This window comes from Odocoileus virginianus, chromosome 27 (assembly GCF_023699985.2).
Source record: "Odocoileus virginianus isolate 20LAN1187 ecotype Illinois chromosome 27, Ovbor_1.2, whole genome shotgun sequence".
In the NCBI taxonomy this organism is placed as follows: domain Eukaryota; kingdom Metazoa; phylum Chordata; class Mammalia; order Artiodactyla; family Cervidae; genus Odocoileus; species Odocoileus virginianus.
Window position 1 is genome coordinate 36976866 of NC_069700.1, and position 20167 is coordinate 36997032.

The 20167-nt window shown below is 40.7% G+C and overlaps 1 protein-coding gene across 22 annotated transcripts in view; it reads left to right on the top strand.

The window, feature by feature from the left end:
- MLIP (muscular LMNA interacting protein) overlaps positions 1 to 20167 on the top strand; it is a 299319-nt gene that overhangs the window by 142707 nt on the left and 136445 nt on the right. For 14 of the 22 annotated variants that reach the window (XM_070456677.1, XM_070456678.1, XM_070456696.1 and 11 more), the window contains exons 2-3: positions 5735 to 5890; positions 9108 to 9500. In XM_070456677.1, the coding sequence (XP_070312778.1) occupies positions 5735 to 5890; positions 9108 to 9500 (549 nt within the window). The remainder of the gene's footprint in view (positions 1 to 5734; positions 5891 to 9107; positions 9501 to 20167) is intronic. The other 8 variants (XM_070456693.1, XM_070456691.1, XM_070456692.1 and 5 more) reach the window with 1 other exon arrangement.

Sequence of the window (20167 nt, forward strand, 5' to 3'; positions counted from 1 at the left end):
TACCAGAAAGTTGTATCCTGCAGTAAGTGGTCCAGAGTTAGTTCATTAGACCATCTATAACTTGGTGAAATCTGCTGCAAGGATATCTAGTTCTCTTTATTTGATTTTGTGTTCACACACACAAAAATCTGATTAACAGTCTGCTGTCCCGAGTGTCAGCTGTTCCTGGTGGCACTTGACCCTTGCCTCATGTGCTGTTACCATACTGCCTGCTCCAGCTCAGCCTTGCAGTCCCAGTGTGGCTTTTGTTGTCATGATTACAGTCTTGTCGGCATTCTTGTCTCCCAGTTCCTTGACCTTCACAGGCTCAGTGCCCTTCCTGTTTTTTCATCTCAAATACTCAGGCTCAACTCCATTGATTTGTTGTTTTCTGATGATAAGCCACAACCTGGGAATTGTGACCTGACTGCTATGGAGGAATAATGACAATTATTTTGAAAGGCAGAAAATAATATTGAAAAATGATAGTTGGCTCAGAAGGGTTGGTCTGTGTATTTTTTATTCCTTAAGGAATATGCATTGTTTCTAGAGACCCTAATCCTAACTGTACCTGGTTATAAGCCTAGAACTATTATGCTAGATTTACCATACTACTGAATCTCAAACTCTCTCTTGCATCCTATCTTGTGACACCACACCATTCTCCCAAACACCTACCATACTTTCAAATCTGATTTCTCAGCCATAGAGCCTGCTAGTCTCTTAGTGTGAGGTCCCCTTTCTTCCCTGTGTACTCCCTGGCTGACCTTTTGCTTTTCTTTCATCGGTACCCTCAATTTCCTGACACTCACAACATTCTTCTGCCAAAACCACCTCTGAACATCAGTTCTATAAATGCTGCAATTCACTTTCTCTGTTCCTGTGATAGGCAGTTGAGCATCCCTGGAGAGATTATCCAACAGCCAAGCAAATTGCTTTCATGACAAATTCCTGGATTTACATTTGGGCTGGACTCTCACAATAGCCTGTCTATCCTTTTATTATTTATGGTCTGGTCTCTTTCTTATTGCTGTCAATGATGTTCAAGGCTTATTTTTCTCTTAAAATCCAATGTCACGTTTATGAGTTCTTCTTCAGCTACTGCACCACTTAATGGCAGAGCCTGGATGCTTCAACCTTGGACCTCTTTTTTCCTGTTTGTGCCTGAATCCCTGGTGATCTCATTTGGTCTCATGGTTTTCAAAGTCATGTATAGGTTAACAACCCTAATCATTTTATCTCCAGCACAGACTCTCCTCTGAACTTTTCTCCTATCCCCACATTTCCTCTTGGATGTATTTTTTTGTCATGTCAAATTTTATCTTTATTCTCAAACCAGTTCCACCTCTTATTTTCCTCACTTCTGTGAAGAATATTGCATATCTTCCAGTTATTCAGGTCAAAAACTTTGTATGTCTTGACTGTTCTCTGCCTCTTGCATCTCACATCTAATTTTTCAGCAAATTCTAAGTTTTTCCTTTAAATTATAGCCAACCCAAGTTTTACCTATCATTTTTTCTCCTGTGGATTATTATACTAGTCTTCATAGCACTTAGCTCAATTGAAAATTTCTACCTTTTTCTTATTTATTTTGCTTCCTGTCTCCCTCCCACTGGAATGGGTAGAGGTTTTGTTCATATTGCCAAGCCCTAAAATAAAGCCTAGCACCTGGTGGGCATTTAATAAATCTTGTTAAGTAAATGAAAGTATTATAGAAGGCAATGTAATCAAGTGAGGTTTGGTTTTAGTAGGAGTGGAGTAGAAGGACTGATGGTCCCATAAAAGGACAAAGATGTAGGTGGGTGACTAGAAGCTGTGATGAGGGGTTTGGAGGTTCTCTTCTGTTTGCTTCAATTATCTCAGTGAAATGGGAAACAGAGTTTTTAGCTCAGAGTGAGAATGGGGATGAGGATGCAGGTGTTTGCAGAAAGCAGAGAAGATGTGAGCTTTCTATGTGTGTGGGAGAGTAAATGGGCTCTGAATCTATCAGTGTATAGTATGATTCTGCATATACGTGTTAATATCTGGTATCTGTTTTTCTCTTACAGATAGAGAAAAGCAGGGCAGGAATAGAGAGACGCAGGTGTAGAGAACGGACATGTGCATATGGGGGGAAGAGTTGGGTGAGATGAATTGGGAGATTAGGATCATCATATATACACTGTGTACATGTGTGCTCAGTCTTGTCTGACTCTTTGTGACCCCATGGATTGTAGCCCGCCAGGCTCCTCTGTCCAAGGGATTTTCCAGGCAAGAATACTGGAGTGGGTTGCCATTTCCTCCTCCAGCAGATCTTCCTGACCCAGGGATCAAACCCATGTCTCCTGCATCTCCTGCATTGGCAGGTGGATTTTTTACCACCGAGACACCTGGGAAGCCCACATATATACACTACGCTGGGTAACATAGATATCTAGTGGGAACGTGCTATAGAGCATAGGAAGCTCAGCTGGGTGCTCTGTGATGACTTAGAGGAGGGGGATCGGGGGTGGAGTGTGAAGGCGGTCAGAGAGGGAGGGGATATATGTATGCATGTAGCTGATTCACTTCGTTGTGCAGTAGAAATGGACAGAACATTGTAAAGCGATCATAGTCTAATAAAGAATATAGTATGATTATAGAGTAGTGTGGAAGGACCTACTTGAGGCTCAGAGCCATGAATCTTAAGTGAAACCAGCAAGCATGGTCCTGTAACTTTTTCCCCAGCTGCATTTACCTCTGTGGTGCCAGAGTAGAGTTGGTAGGGGTTAGATTCAATGAGCACCATGATTTACCCAAAGGGGATGATGACATGAGAGAAGGCAAGACATTGGAGGGGTGTCCACAGGAGTAGTTGTATCAGACATTGAAACTGGCTAAAAAAGGGAGTCTGGGAAAACTTACTGCTGGAAGGATCGGTAGACTTCCATTTTGATGGGTTCCCAGAAATGCTGGAGTTAGAGAACCACAGGAATGATGTGGAAAGAAAAGAAGTGTTGGTCAGAGAAGGAAAACACTCCAAAATTATGGAAGGGTTGTGGCTATTGGTTGTTGCCAGGGATGTGAAGGCCAAGAAGAGCAAAGGTCAGTGACATATGTTACTAGAAAAATTACCCGTGAGATATAGTGTTAGAAGGAGTGGAATTAACACTGGAACTAAATCTTAAAAGAAAGAAGGGGTTGACTTGGTTGTGGGCAGATGACTGCGACAAGCAGAGGTAGGTAGTGAAGGGCGTTAACTGGTGCGTGGCAGGAGCTTGGAACTTGGAGGTTTGTAGGGGTGAGGGAAGAAGAGAATGGTCTGGAAGCTGTAAGATCACAAGGAGGACACTTACCCTACTTCTAGACCTAGCGTGAGAGCAAACAGTCATTGAGGACCTCCTGGGAAGCAGAGTCTTCAGAGGGGACTGTGGTTTACTTAGAGCTGCAGCAGGCGAGGAGGAGGTTCAGGATGTGCAGGGCTGTGTGACGACTGCCTGAATTCCAGACAGTGGAGGATGAGAAGTTGCCAAGAGCTGGATAAGTGTGTGTTTCTGAAACTCTGCCTCTGTACACTGGTGCCAAACAGAAATGTAGAGACAGAGCTTTGGATGAAGGAGAAAGAATAGCTTTTATGCTTCGTCAGGCAAAGTGGGCCACAGCAGGCCAGTGCCCGCAAAGTTGTGCATCCCTCCCTGGAGAGGGTCACGAGGAGTCAGTGTTCAAGGAGTAGGGCGTGGCCAGCTCCTAGACATTCTTCTGATCCGTTGGTGGTGAGGTGATTTGGATTCCACATCATTAACCTTCTGGTTCCAACCGGTCTGCGGTCTTTGTGCTTGTAGGCAGCATACAATTAACTTCTACCACCTGGTGAGGGTTTCAGTATCTGCAAAACAGCTCAAAGAACATGGCTCAGAATATTATCTATAGTCCTTGAGGAAGAACTAAATGTCTTTGACTTTGTTTATTGGCTAAGCTATTATTATTTTGTCTTGCTTGACTGTTTTCCTTTTGTCTGCATTTTCTAGTTTCTCTGATTAAATTTATTCTTTGACTAGTTTTTCTACAGACAAAAGGCAGGTGGAGGGCATGAGTGGGGGGGCTATTCTGGGAAGGCCTCAGAGGGTTGTGCTCAGTTATAAGAAAGGAGCAAAAGTAGGGGTGTACCTGGCACACAGGGATGCAGGGATGGCTGGGTTTCTTGAGGGGCTGATGTGATCGGGGTTAAAGGGCATGTTGAGATAAGGCATACAGTGGTGGCATGGCTAGAAGGGAGAGGAGCATGGGAGGGCCTGCTGGGACCATTGCATTTCTTATGACGAGCAGGGAGGGGGCAACATGGTAGTGTCCACCTTGACTAGATGGGGCTGATTGCATCACTAATGTGGTTTAGATGCAAAATGAGTCCTGTCATTTTCCAACTTCTCCCAGTGCCCCACAGTGGGATCTTTTCTGTATCTTCATTTTCTCTGTTCACAGAGGAAGCTATATTCTTTCTGTTGTTTACTTTTATTTATTTATATTTTGACCTCACTGTGCGGCATGTGGGATCTTAATTGATCTTCCAGAAATTGAACCTGTGTCCCCTGCAATGGAAGGGCAGAGTCTTAACCTTTGGGCCATCAGGGAAGTCTCTGTTGCTTTGTTTTTTTCCCCCAAGTCTACAGACGTCTTCATGTCTGTCCCATTATAGATCAACAGAGGCATCCCTTTGACCAGACCTTCCTCTCTAACTTCTCTCCATCTCTCTTCCTGCATTCCACTGCTTGAAAGAGAAATCTCCAGTACCATCTTCTCTTGCCATCTTTCCATTCACTCCTCCATCTGTCACTTTTGGATTTCTTTCTTGATCACCAGGCTTGGGGTTTTAAGACCAGCATCACCCATCTGACATTGTGACGTGATGATGTCATTCCCAATCACTTGGTTCTCATTGTAATTAGGGCAAAACCCAGGCTTGATCCACACACAGTGTTGTTTTCCATGCCTTCACTTATCTGGTTTCCTCAGCATGGGAGAGCCTTCTCTTCCTCTCCACCAGGACATCAGTTCCAGGTGCTGCCTTTTATGGAGCTTCCCAGACTGGGTAGGCACCCAACCATCATCGCTTTCCCCTTCCTATTCTGTGCATACCATTCTCCTCCTTGTGAGAGACCTATTGACTGTTCCCTGTTTTCTGTTGTATCTCTAGCTCCTGAGTGCCTGCCACATGGCAAATACTTAACAAAATAATTTTTGAATGAATAAAGAATGAATGAAAGAGAAGGTATATCCTTGAGAAGAGGCATTGGTATGTTGATAGCCAGGAAAGTACATTTTCAATTTTCCATTCACATTTTAGCCTTCTCATTAATGGTATATGTCCAAAGTTTCACACATGGTTGGTGATTATGAGTCAACTTGAACCTGCTAACTCAGGGTTAAACGGATGAAAGTCCGTGACCTCTGTGAGGTCATCACAAACACAGCATCTGGTCTGTGTTGAAACTGACATTCATCCTTGTTAACTTGTAGCATTCCAGAAGCTCAACTTGTCAACCTACTCTTCTGTTGCTGTGTCCTACAGTAAGATCTTCCTGGGGTTGTTTTTCTTTCACTGATAAGTATTTTCATAAAAAAAATTGATCAGACACATGATGAATACTTTAATAGCTGTTCTCTTTGGCAACCATCACATGATCACAGGACGGTAGGCAGTTTATCAAAATAAGCAAGATAAATACCATAATATGTAGAAAGTAAAGTCAAGATAAACCTTTGATAAGACTGAAAGTCTAATTTATTACGTGTCTCATAGGTCTCTTCTGGTGATTCTGAAGCTAAACCTCTGATCTTCACATTTGTCCCCACTGTCAGAAGACTGCCAACCCACTCCCAGTTGGGTGACACCTCTAAATACATTGTTAAAATTCCTGAGGAGCCAAGTGATAAGACTCCAGAAACTGTAAATAGGGTAGGATTATTTTTATTATTTTTATGTCAAGTAATTAACATTAAAGTATCCATAATAATGACATGAAAAGCTGTATGAATGTTTATTTTCTCTACTTAAAGTGAGATAACTGGGAAATCTAAAAGTGTCTAAAAATATAATTATGTAATAGGTACTTCAGTGTTATCAAATCTCAGGTTTTCTACAACAAGTTATTCTCAACCCTTTTGATTTGACATGCTGTTGTTTGCTGTTCATATAATACATTATGCCTCTTGGCACCTCCCCTCCCAGATGTATCTTAAAATAAAATAAAAAAAACAAAATTTTTTGCAAAGTTTGAATTTATCTTTAAAGGCTATTAGATAAAGAGTGAGGTGCTATTTTATGTGTAATAGATTAACAATGTTAAAAATATAATATTTGATGTTTAGGGCACTTGTAGACCCATTGGCGTGCTCACACTTTGCTGCTAGTTTTGTGAATTTGTACAATTTTGGTTGGAAAACCCTTATCCACATCATATAACTTTTCATAACCTTTCAGTTATCTAACTGGAAATGTATACCAGAGAAATAGTACAGAAGAAAAAAATATTATGTAGGAAAATAATTAGGGAAAAATGAAAAGAGCCTAATATCTAACAATCAGAGAAAATCAAAGCATCTGATGGCATCACCTTGACAAAGTTATAATTATAATGATTACTTAATTTTATGGAACATGTTAATCTTATCATGTTAAATGATACAATAGATTATAAAATTGTATTTATACCCAATTATACTTATCTAAAGTGAGACCAAGGCTGAAAGTGATGTTAAACAAAAAACTAAAAATTGCTTGTGTGAAAATAACAACTTTTTGGGTAAAAACTTTTTCTCTTTAACATGTATCTTAATACTGTTCTCTTATAAAAAAATGTTACTGGGTGAATTTTGTGGTATTTTGGGGCCCACTTTGTAGGAAATAAAATTATCTGATTCTCCTTGTCTATATGAAAACATCTTATCTAGCAAGCAGTGATATATCCATGAACCTGGGACTTATTTCAAAAACTATTGTGAGAACGAATTATTTTAGAGAAATTCTGAGAGCTACATAAGACACTTCTGGGAATTTTCTCTCTAACAGTACTCAAGCACGTACAATATATTCAAGGGATCCTTTGTGATTAGGTGCTCTGAGCTCCTGAGACTACAGACATATGAATCAATCTTGGTTGCAGATCTCCAAAGCTTCCTAAGCTAATGATATTCATCTGCAGATGGCAAGGGTACCTGCACAACCACATCTTTAAAAGAGTAAACATTCTTCTTCCTTTTTTAAAAACAGTTCAGTAGTATAATACAGCAGGGTAAATAATCCTTCTTTCTTTGTATATTTAAAAACTATTGACTTGAACACATGCTCTGTCCTTGGTGCTGTGGATTCTGGATGAATAAAGTCAACTCATAAGTTATTTTTTATTGGAAAGACAGACAATGAAAATAGTAAAAAGCATATAATAAAACCTTGGGTGGTAAGATATGCTGTAAAAAATACATCAGAATAAACAAATAGAGAATGTTGGACTGTGGGAGCAGGGAGTTATTGTAGATCATTAATAACATTTTCAAAAATGAGTTCAGTTTTGCCAGCTCTTTAGTTATTCTGTTCACTTTCCATCATAAGCAATCTGTCTTTGAATCCTTCAGTTTTTAATTTAAGCTTCCTTCTAATTTGGGCTTTGTTACTATATGTGAAATGTTAGTCGCTCAGTCGTGTCCAACCCTTCGAAAACTCAGGGACTGTAGCCTACCAGGCTCCTCTGTCCGTGGAATTCTCCAGGCAAGAATACTGGAGTGGGTTGCCCTTCCCTCCTCCAGAGGCTCTTCCCGACCTAGGGATTGAATCCGGGTCTCCTGCATTGCAGGCAGATTCTTTACCATCTGAGACACAAGGGCTCTTGTTACTACATAGTGTTGTAAATTTATATGTGAAATGACCACTCTCAGAAGAATCCAAATCAGAGGAAAAGTATGTTGACTATGTCATCATCAGCTGAAAAATGTGGTCTGGTGGTACGAATTTGACTCCTAGTTCATCAATGATTTGATTATTGTATCTTCACTCACACATAACATGATACATATTAGCAAACATTAAATTGATGATCATAGTTGACATTTAGTTTATTTTAGCTTATTTAGTATCTTTATCTTTCTATTTTGTAATAATGTTATACTTAGAGAAATGTTGCAAAAAAAAAAAAAAATAGTGGCTCAGTGGTAAGGCATCCACCTGTCAAGCAAGAGATGAGGGTTTGATCCTTGGGTCAGGAGGATCCCCTGGAAAAGGAAATGGCAACTCATTCCAGTATCCTTGCCTGGGAAATCCCATGGACAGAGGAGCCTGACAGGCTACAGTCCATGTGGTTGCAAAGAGTTGGACACAAGTTAGCGACTAACAACAACAACAACAACAATGCTTATCAAAACCGAGGAAATTACTATTGGGTCTTTGAAACATAGTCTTGGTATACATTGCTGCTACCATTTTAGAAAAAAGATGCTTTGGTACCTTGAGAAAACTATCTAATTCCTGATTTTGTAAACCTCCTATGTGTTCATAGAAAACTGAATGGGAAAATATTTAGGATTATAAATCAAAAATGAAATAACAGTAGAAAACACTTTATACTAAAAGTATCTATCTTTTTGATGTCCTATTCATGAGTTCTTCCCATAGGCTTGGATTATTTTGTCTGAATATCCACATTTTGTTCCAATTTTACTTTTCTTGTCAGAGTTTGAGAGGAATGCATATTATTTTAGAACCTTTCAGTGGGGTTTCATTTCCCACCCCCAGCTTATGCAGGATTATACAAGTTTTGCTTGACTATTAATTAAGCCCATGACTGACCAGGTCCCACTTGTTTTGTGAATGTCTTTACAGAAAATATTGCCCTCATCCTCTCTTTCTAAAAAGTCATATCAAAATTTATTTGAAAGTGTTTGTTTGTTAACGTTAATTCTGGGTCCTAAATTACTTAGGTTTGGACCATGACATACAAGTGAGTTATTAAAAGTAAGCCATTAACTTCAACCCAAACTCTCCTATGCCAACTTGATTTGGGGATATATTTGTAAAACCTTTTGTCCTTGAATAATATAAGCAGGTTAAGTGTTTAAGAGTACAGAAAAGAAGCATTTATCAAAGCAACATCAACTCTTTTATGTTTCTCCATTTATTGCAGTTTGATTCCCATGAGTACTTGACCTTGAATGTTGGGAGCCAACAAGAGAGAGAACAAGGAACGCTGACCTGCCTTTCAGAGGTCAAGGACAAGGCTTCCCAAGGAAGGGAATTTAAAGAGAAGAAACCTCAAGGAATGCAGCAAAGTGACCTCTTCAAAGCGGAATATGTCTTTATTGTGGACTCTGAGGGGGAGGAGGAAGCCCCGGGCAGAAAAGGTGACCAGGGACCCCCGGTGGGGACAGGCCCCCCGGCTGCTCGGCCTGTGTCTCTTGCCATCTCCTCCAGTCTGGCCTCCGATGTGGTGCGCCCCAAAACTCGAGGGGTGGACCTCCAGGCCCCGTTGCATCCTGAACGGCCTCAGGCTATGGCTCCTCAGCAAAGACATGGCCAGGTAGGTTTTTCTTCTTGTCAGTAAGAAAAAAATGTTTCATATTCCTTGTCTGCAAAGGCCTTCTGTTTACTGAAGGCATGGAGACATACAAAACTCTCAAGGAAAAAAAACATTAAAAAACTAAAATCCCAAGATCACAAATCATCACAGTGTAAATGAAGATAATAAATTCATAAGGATTATATAACTTATACTGTAAATTGGTGGAAGAGAACATGTAAAATTCATAGCAGGGGTGGATTTGGGTGAATATTAACTCTTCCTTTTGAAAATGCTTGAATAAGGTCAGTAGAGGGAATTTCTTAGAGTGCTTGTCAGGCTGGGTGCATCAAGGAGCACGTTTTAAAGATGAAATGTGACATGAAATGTAGATATCAGCTAGATAGGACATGTAGACACGTGACTTTTAAATTAGTGAAAGAGGAGTAAAAGGATACACTAGGAATAAGAGCATGTAAGGAAAATCGTTTCCTCATCTGTGTCTTAAGGGAAATACTGACTGTGTTCCTGGAAACCACCATAAGCAGGGCTGGCCTCAGCGATCTGGAAGGAAGGCAGGCAGTTCAGTCACTCAGTAGCGTCCGACTCTTTGCGACCCCATGGACTGCAGCATGCCAGGCCTCCCTGTCCATCACCAACTCCCGGAGTTTACTCAAACTCATGTCCATCGAGTTGGTGATGCCATCCAACCATCTCATCCTCTGTCGTCCCCTTCTCCTCCTGCTACCAATCCCTCCCAGCATCAGGGTCTTTTCCAATGAGTCAACTCTTCACATCAGGTAGCCAAAGTATTGGAGTTTCAGCTTCAGCATCAATCCTTCCAATGAACACCCAGGACTGATCTCCTTTAGGATGGACTGGTTGGATCTCCTTGCAGTCCAAGGGACTCTCAAGAGTCTTCTCCAACACCACAGTTCAAAAGCATCAATTCTTTGGCTCTCAGCTTTCTTTATAGTCCAACTCTCACATCCATACATGACCACTGGAAAAACCATAGCCTTGATTAGATGAACCTTTGTTGGCAAAGTAATGTCTCTGCTTTTTAATATGCTGTCTAGCTTGGTTGTAGCTTTTCTTCCAAGCAGTAAGCGTCTTTTAATTTCATGGCTGCAGTCACCATCTGCAGTGATTTTGGAGCTCAGAAAAATAAAGTCTGACACTGTTTCCGCTGTTTCCATCTATTTCCCTTGAAGTGATGGGACCAGACACCATGATCTTAGTTTTCTGAATGTTGAGCTTTAAGTCAACTTTTTCACTCTCCTCTTTCACTTTCGTCAAGAGGCTTTTTAGTTCCTCTTCACTTTCTGCTATAAGGGTGGTGTCGTCTGCATATCTGAGGTTTTTGATATTTCTCCTGGCAATCTTGTGCTTGTGATTTCAGCTTGTGCTCCATCCAACCTGGCATTTCACATGATGTATTCTTCATATATAAGTTAAATAAACAGGGTGACAATATACAGCCTTGTATATTCCTTTAAAGTGGAGAGTCTTTGATATAGTAGGAGACCCATTATCTGTGATGGCCAGAAAGAAGGAGGTGGAAGGGGGAATTTTGAAGGGAAAACAGAAACAGAATGACTGGCTATTTGTTGTCAGGAAGTTATCAGAAGACTGACAAAGCAGAGAATGTCAGGAATGCAGAGGCTGGCTTGGCTTTGGGAGTGAGAAATGAATCGATGACGAGCTCTCTGTGACAATGACCATTCGTCAGCATCACAGTGTCCTGTTTAGAGTCTTCTAAGCCAGGTATTTGCAAGCTTCCCAAAGTAGCTGGGAGGACATGTTTATTGGTGAGTTGGCCTTTTGGTACTCCTGGGACCTCTGCAAAACTGCAGGGCAGGCATTTTTTTAAATCTCTGGTGCCACATCTTTGTTTTCGCAGCCTTCATTGACTTCCTGATGATGTATTTATGTCACTTAAAGCATCCAGTATCCACATAGCACCTTTGGCTGATTAAGGATTCTCACTGTGGTACCAGTGAGAATAGGTACTATCCGGCCTATTGGACTAAAACATTTATTTCTTCTTGAACTTCATTCTTAGCTAGTTATTGGAAAAATTCTAATGATCTAATTAAACATATTCTCAGTAAGTAGTGATAGGCTTAAACATTTCTTTCTTGCCTCAGGAAAGATGATGAAAGAAGCAAGTTGATGTAGAAGCGTACGTAGTCAGTGGAGGGTAGTTTAATGTGGACTTTTGAAGAACACGTAAACATGATGATACCAAATATAAATAAGGAAAAACATTCTTAATGAAGCAATGTTTCGATTTTTAATTTATCCTTTTCCTCAACTACTGTATATCTACTGCTGAGCTGGTCATTTATTTTGATTTTGTTACCTAATATACAGAGGGCAAACTAGAGACAAAAACACATATTTTTCAGGGGACCAAAATAATAGGTTAGTTAAAAGTAGATTACAGTTATCAAAGCTCCAAATGAAAAGGCATAGCTCAGCCTAATTTGCTAGTGGTGGCTGAGTATTATGATTACTACAGATGGAGGAAACCTGGGTCCTAAAGTGTTTAGTGAATAGCTATTGTCTTGGATTCCATTTCCTATAATAATCCATTGGAGTGATGAAGAGTAGATTATCATGAAATAAAAATAAGATGACTGTTACTGACAAATATAAACCAAACAGAAGTGACCAGAGCATCAAAGAAGTCACTATGAGAAGTTGAATGTAGCCAATGTGTGTTAGTGGTAATTGCTCAACTGTGTCCAGCTCTTTGCGACCCCATGGACTATAGCCCATCAGGCTTTCTCTGTCCATGGAATTTTCCAAGCAAAAATACTGGAATCAGTTGCCATTCCTTTCCAGGGAATCTCCCTGACCTAGGGATTGAACCCAGGTCTCCTTCATTGCAGGCAGATTCTTTACTATCTAAGCTCCCAGAGAAGCCCGTGTAGCCAGCGGTGGTTTAGTCATTCAGTCGTGTCCACTCTCACGACCCCGTGGACTGTAGCCAGCCTCCTCTGTCCATGGGGACTCTCCAGGCAGGAATACTGGAGTGGGCTGCCATGCCCTTCTCCAGGGGATCCTCCCGACCCAGGAATCAATCCTGGGTCTCCTGCATTGAGGCAGGTTCTTTTTCTTTTTTTTGAGGCAGATTCTTTACCGACTGAGCTCTGAGGGAAGCCAAGTGTAGCCAGTAGTTGAAGCTTAATGTAAAAAGCCTAAAGATTATTCCATGGTTGGATTACCTGATGCCAGCAACATCAGTTTTTCAATCAGAGAGGCATTGATTAAGTGTATTTCTGGTCTGCCTGGTGGAACTGAATCCATGTATTGTGTAATTTATGAGGTTATTCCTAAAAATACATACTTAATGCCTAGTCTGGCCTTTAACCTTTCTATTACCTAGCCCTGATGTGATTTTCTACTCACATCTAGTGCTTCTATTCTTCAGCACTCCTGAACCATCATCACAGAACACACATCACACCCTTGCGTCCCTGACCCTTGACCCTCCTGTGTGTGATGCTTCTCTCGTCCCAGCCCATCCTCATGTAATCTCGGCTACCTGAAACCATAAGCCCAGCCCAAGCAGCACCTTTTCCAGAGACATTCCCTTTGAAGAGGATTTAGTTTCTTTCCTACATCTTTGTAATTTTCCTTGTAGTTTGTAGTATTTTTAGAAAATTTCCAATATAATTCCTTTTCTCCTGATTCTAATCATGGATTTTATCTTTCTTAATAGACTGAGAACAATTTGAAGTCAAGGGAAGGTCTGTCTCTTGTTCATTTCTGTATCTGTAGCACTTTCTGGAGTGTCTTGCATATACATGAGGTTCAAATGGTGTATAAAAAACAGAAATATTTCAAAGTTCGTATCTTTGAGGAGCTTGTTCAGATATTAACTCCTTTATGAAGCCCGCTTTGGTTCCTTCAGTGAAAGCAAATGCTCCTTCAAGATAATTCTAGTAGGTTTTTCTGTACATCTTCTGTAACAATGATCCTATTGCAATGTATATGTAACTATTTAGGTTCGTGCCTTATCTTGCCTAGCAGATTGTAAAGTGTTTAAAAGAAACGTTCACCTTGAATCCATTTTTATTAAGCACTTTGTTCCCTACAGTGCCTACTATATCACCTTGAACATAGTCAGTGTAAATATTGGGTTGAGTGTATTTTGTGTTCCAAATATTTCTGCTGAAGTGGCATGTTTAGGTAAAAGTACTTTATGTTATCCATTCATCTGTCGATGGGCATCTAGGTTGCTTCCATGTTCTAGCTATTATAAATAGTGCTGTAGTGAACAATGGGATACATGTGTCTTTTTCAATTTTGGTTTCTTCAGGGTATATGCCTAGGAGTGGGATTGCTGGGTCATATGGTGGTTTTATGCCTAGTTTTTTTAAGGAAGTGGTACATATACACAATGGAATATTACTCAGCCATAAAAGGAACACATTTGAGTCAGTTCTGGTGAGGTGGATGAACCTAAAACCTATTATATAGAGTGAAGTGAGTCAGAAAGAGAAAGAGAAATGTCGTATTCTAACATACATATATGGAATCTAGAAAAATGGCTCTGAAGAATTCATTTACAGGGCAGCAATGGAGAAATACACATAGAAAATAGACTTATGGGCTTGGGGAGAGGGGAGGAGAGGGTGAGATGTATGGAAAGAGTAACATGGAAACTTACATTCACTTCAGTTCAGTTCAGTCACTCAGTCGTGTCCGACTCTTTGAGATTCAATGCACGCCAGGCCTCCCTGTCCATCACCAACTCCTGGAGTTTACTCAAACTCATGTCCATCGAGTCAGTGATGCCATCCAGCCATCTCATCCTCTGTCGTCCCCTTCTCCTCCTGCCCACAATCCCTCCGAGCATCAGGGTCTCCGCATTACCGTATATAAGATAGATAGCCAATGGGAATTTGCTGTATGTATTGCTGTATGGCTCATGAAACTCAAGGGCTTCCCTTGTGCCTCAGCTGGTAAAGAATCTGCCTGCAATGAGGGAGACCTGGGTTCAATCCCTGGGTTGGGAAGATCCCCTGCAGAAGGGAAAGGCTACCCACTCCAGTATTTTGGCCTGGAGAATTCCATGGACTGTATAGTCCATGGGGTTGCAAAGAGTCGGACACGACTGAGTGACTTTCACTTTCACTTTCAGGAAACTCAAACAGGGGCTCTGTATCAGCCTAGAAGGGTAGGATGGGGAGGGTGATGGGAGGGAGTTTCAAAAGGGAGGGGATATATGTGTACCTACGGCTGATTCATGTTGAGGTTTGATGGAAAACAACAGAATTCTGTAAATCAATTATCCTTCAATAAAAAAATAAATTTAAAAAGTACACTATGTTAAAAATCATTAAAGACTGTAATTTTAAAGCATTAAGTCAAAAGTAAAAAAGTTATATCGGCAGTTGAATCAAAATCCTCTTAAATAAAATTCAGAATGATTTTGAAAGTTAATTTCTTGAATGTTGGTGTAGAGTTCTAAGAATGTCTTATTCAGGGATGAGTTCAGTTCAGTTCAGTTCAGTCGCTCAGTCGTGTCCGACTCTTGGATTAGACTTAAAGGAGAGGTGAATATGGATACATGGAAACAAAGTGATTTATCTGAAAATCCTATGATAAAGTCTGGAGCAAAGACAGTGACCATGGGAACAAAAAGAGGGACTTTGTGGCATAGAATGAACTGAATTTGTTCCTTGACAATACATGGAGAAAAATAAATGATGAATGAAATTTGTAACCAAGGAAATTGAATGAATGCTGGCATTAATGAGAAAAGAGTAACAGGTCTTGGGAGGGGATAGGAAGAGATGAGACATCTGATGTTGAATCTGAGATGCCTGATGGTACAGCATGATGCCATCTAGAAAGAGGCTGGGGATACTAATGTGAATCTGGACATAGGAGGAAGATGGGAGACTGGAGGAATTTGCTATGAGAATGGAATTGTTTAGTCATGGAAAGAATGCAGTACAGGAAGACACAGGATACAAGAAAGGACACAGTAAAATATAAAGAACCCGTGAAAGATGAGAAGCAAAGAACGAGGCTGAGAGGGAACCAAAAAAGTTGGAGAAGGGGGTTTCATGCAGGGAAACCTAAAGAGACTTTCAACAAAAAATTATAAGCAAGGCCAAGATAGCAAAATATGCAAACATGAATTAATCAGCAATTTTAAGGTATCTCAATAATGTTTTCTTTATTAAGCTCAAGTGAATCTGGCATCAATTACATCCATTTGGGAACACAAAATACCAACCCGTGAAAGAACATTCTGGCAGCATGACATGTTTTCAGCACGGACATGGAATTATCACACAGGAAACACATGGTTCTCTCACTGATGTCTGGAGACCACCTGAAGCAGGCAGCTTTCCTCGCCAACTCTGTACTTTCATATTTTCTAGCTGCTTGCCAGATTTTCTTGCTGTGCGGCAGCAAGTAATTCTGCCAAGTGGGACAGTCAGGTTAATATCTGCTCCTGATTCGTTTAGAGAAGATCAGAAGCTAAGAGATCAAGAGGGCGAGATCAAAGGGAAGAGAGAGGTCAGAAGGCCTTTTGCCTATAGAACTGGAGGTGAAGCCCTCGGGGCCCCCGTGGAAGGTGTGGCCCCTGCAAGGAAAGGAGGGCCTTTCTCTTCTTTGACTGTTACTGAAACTAGAAGATTTGTGGGGATGGAGGCAGGCATGTGGGGGTCTGACCTGGCCACTGTCTCAATCTGGAATATGGGAACCTCCTGCTTCCCCAGGAGCGAGCCTAGACCCTCGTCCTGGTTACCTGTTTGGACACACACCTCCTCTAGGAGTGGGGATGAGGTTGTCCAGCATCTGACCATCTCTTCTCTGAAGGGCTGCCTGGTAGAACATGGTTTGTGAAAAAACATATAACACACAATAGAAAATATTATAAATATAATGCAAGTCAAATAAAATATAGAACAAAGCCAAATAAAGTAGGGCCCTCCAAGTCCATTAAATATAGACATTAGGAAGTCATTGGATGACCTTGATGGGAGCAGTGAAGGTGGGATGATGAGCAAAAATGAAGCTTAAGAGTGGATAAGTGGTGAGGAAAGGGGGGTCATGCTTTGGAGAGATGGTATGAAAAAGCAGAAATGAGACTGGCAGCTTATAGTCATGCCCATCTGGGTAGTGACTTGAAATTATAAACATTAGTGTCCTCCTTTGAAGAATGGAGTGATTCTATCAACCTTCCTTGTGAGGATTGAATGTGATCATCTGTACAGGCTAGAATAGTTCCTAGTCCATGGTACATTCTCAGGAATGACTCACTGTGTTAAAAAAAGTTAGAAATGGTATCATGTTCGGGGGCATAGGGTAAGGAACTTGGGTGGAAGTAAAATTTTAATATATTGGTTCAAACACAGTTTGGATGTCAGAATTTAAGAAAGGACACAAAACAAGATCAGAAGAACTAATGGTGGTCAAATAGAGGAGGTTCTTATAGCAAATTCTGGGAAATTTGGACATTGGCACACATATTATTATAATTAGACTGGATTTTAGGGGTCTGTGGAAAAGAGATACTGGAAAATCATTTGGACAGGCATTATACATAGAAACATTTTTTTTTTTTAGTCCTAGGCCTTTATTTTACACTGAAATACCCTGTCCATATCAGCACATTATATCAGAATAGCCTTTCTATGTCTCTCTTACCCCAGTAGATTTCTGAGCCCTGTGAAGACAAAATATCTTCTCACTTTCTTATCCCTATCACCTAACCCCTATACCTGGGACACCATAGGTGCTTAGAAAGTGTTTGATGAATGAATGAATGAATGGCCCTCCTTCTCCCATGACCCTGCTCTCTGGCCTTCCTAAACCGACTGGACATTTCTTTCCTCATTCTGCATGAAGGTAACATGCCAGGCACTAGACACTAGGGAAGTAAACTTAAAAAAACAACATAGTACCTGCCTTCAAGGGGTTTGGAAAACAGATGCAACCTGAAAATGATGACAGTGAAAGGTGATATGTTCAAGGAACAGTGACACATCTAGAGGGAGGATGCCGAGGAAGGACTACCGGGAAGCGTTCACATTTGTCTGCATTGAAATGTGAAAGATGAGTCAAAGTATTCTTGGCCGACCACCAGGGCCTGGGCATTCCAGGCAGTGGGAACAGCCAGGGAAGTCTGACACACGAGAGGGTAGAAATAGAAGGAGCTAAGAGCTCATCAAATATCCTAGGAAATACACTAGGAGAGTGATGAAATACAGGCTACAGATAAACAGTTTTGAAAAGGAGGACAAGATTGGAAGCCAGATTCTGTAGAGAAATCAGAAGAGATAAGGGATTCAAGTGACTGGAGCTTAAGGAAAAAATAAACCAGTGTAAACATTGCTGATGGCAGATTCTGTGGAAGAGCATGGGGTAAAAGCTGTTAAGAATCAGGGGAAAAGGATTCCTCTTCTATTGTTCCATAACAGATTATCATAAATTTAGTGGCTTTAAAAAAACACCCACTTATTTTCTCCAGATTTTTGTAGATCTGAGGTCTGGGCACAGCTGAGCTGGGTCTTACACGTTTGAAACCAAGATGTCAAGTTCATCTCATCTTCAGGCTTTTCTAGGGAAGGGTCTGCCTCTAAACTCCCCCGTGTTGTTGGCAGAATTTATTCCTTTGAGGATGTAGAATTCATGGCAGCTTGCTTCATAAAGCTGGCAATAGAGAGAGTTTGTTACTTTGATTGCTAACACTTGGAACCTCTTTTAAAAGGCTCACTTGATAGGTATTACCAAGTCCAAGCTCATACTACTTGCAATATGTCAGGTCAATAAATTGAGAGAAGAGTTATTGGGACATGAACTAGTAAGTTTATTCAGAAAGCTAGCAGACTTAAGGGTCGTGGTGAAGAGTTCTGACAAAACGTGGTCCACTTTAGAAAGGAATGGCAAACCATTTCAATATTATTGCCTTGAGAACGCCATGATAGTATGAAAAGGCAAAAGGATATGACACTGAAAGATGAACTCCCCAGGTCGGTAGGTGCCCAGTATGCCACTGGAGGAGAGGGGAGAAACAACTTCAGAAAGAATGAAGAGATGGGGCCAAAGTGAAAACAACACCCAGTTGTGGATGTGACTGGTGATGGAAGTGAAGTCCGCTGCTGTACATAATAACCTGGAGTGTTAGGTCCATGAAGCAAGGTAAATTGGAAGTGGTCAAACAGGAGATGGCAAGAGTGCATATCAGCATTTTGGGTATCCGTGAACTAAAATGGACTGGGATGGACGAATTTAATTCAGATGACCATTATATCTACTACTGCGGGCTAGAATCCCTTAGAAGAAATGGAGTAAAAGAGTCTGAAATGCAGTACTTGGGTGCAATCTCAAATACAGCAGAATGATCTGTGTTCATTTCCAAGGCAAACCATTCAGTATCACAGTAATCCAAATCTATTCCCTGATCAGTAATGCTCAAGAAGCTGAAGTTGAACGGTTCTATGAAGACCTACAAGACCTTCTAGAACTAACATCAAAAAACAAACAAACAAAAAAAGAGATGTCCTTTTCATCATAGGGGCCTAGATTACAAAAATAGGAGGTCAAGAGATATCTGGAGTAACAGGAAAGATTGGCCTTGGAATACAAAATGAAGCAGGGCAAAGGCTAACAGAGTTTTTCCAAGAGAATGCACTAATCATAGCAAACACCCTCTTCCACCAACACAAGATATGACTTTACACATGGACATCACCAGACAGTCAATACCAAAATCAGATTGATTATATTCTTTGCAGCCAAAGATGGAAAAGCTCTATACAGTCAGCAAAAGCAAGACTGGGAGCTGACTGTGGCTCAGATCATGAACTCTTAATTGACAAATCCAGACTTAGATTGAAGAAAGTTCAGGTATGACCTAAATCAAATCCCCTACGATTATACAGTGGAAGTGACAAATAGATTCAAGGGATTAGATCTGATAGACAGAGTGCCTGAAGAGCTATGGATGGAGGTTTATAACACTATGATCAAAACCATCCCCAAGAGGAAGAAATGCAAAAAAGGCAAAATGACTGTCTGAGGAGGCCTTACAAATAGCTGAGAAAAGAAGAGAAGCCAAAAGCAAAGGAGAGAAGGAAAGATATATCCATCTGAGTGAAGAGTTCCAAAAATAGCAAGGAGAGATAAGAAAGCCTTCCTCAGTGATCAATGCAAAGAAATAGAGGAAAACAGTAGAACAGGAAAGACTGGAGATCTCTTCAAGAAAATTAGAGATACCAAGGTAACATTTCATGCAAAGATGGGTTTAATAAAGGACAGAAATGGTATGGACCTAACAGAAGCAGAAGATATTAAGAAGAGGTGGCAAGAATGCACTGAAGAACTATACAAAAAAGATCTTCACGACCCAGATAATCACGATGGTGTGATCACTCACATAGAGCCAGACATCCTGGAGTGCAAAGTCAAGTGGGCCTTAGGAAGCATCTCTACAAACAAAGCTAGTGGAGGTGTTGGAATTCCAGTTGAGCTATTTCAAATCCTAAAAGATGATGCTGTTAAAGTGCTGCACTCAATACACAAGCAAATTTGAAAAACTTGGTAGTGGCCAAAGGTCTGGAAAAGGTCAGTTTTCATTCCAATCCCAAAGAAAGGCCATGCCAAAGAATGTTCAAGCTACTGCACAATTGCACTCATCTCACACGCTAGTAAAG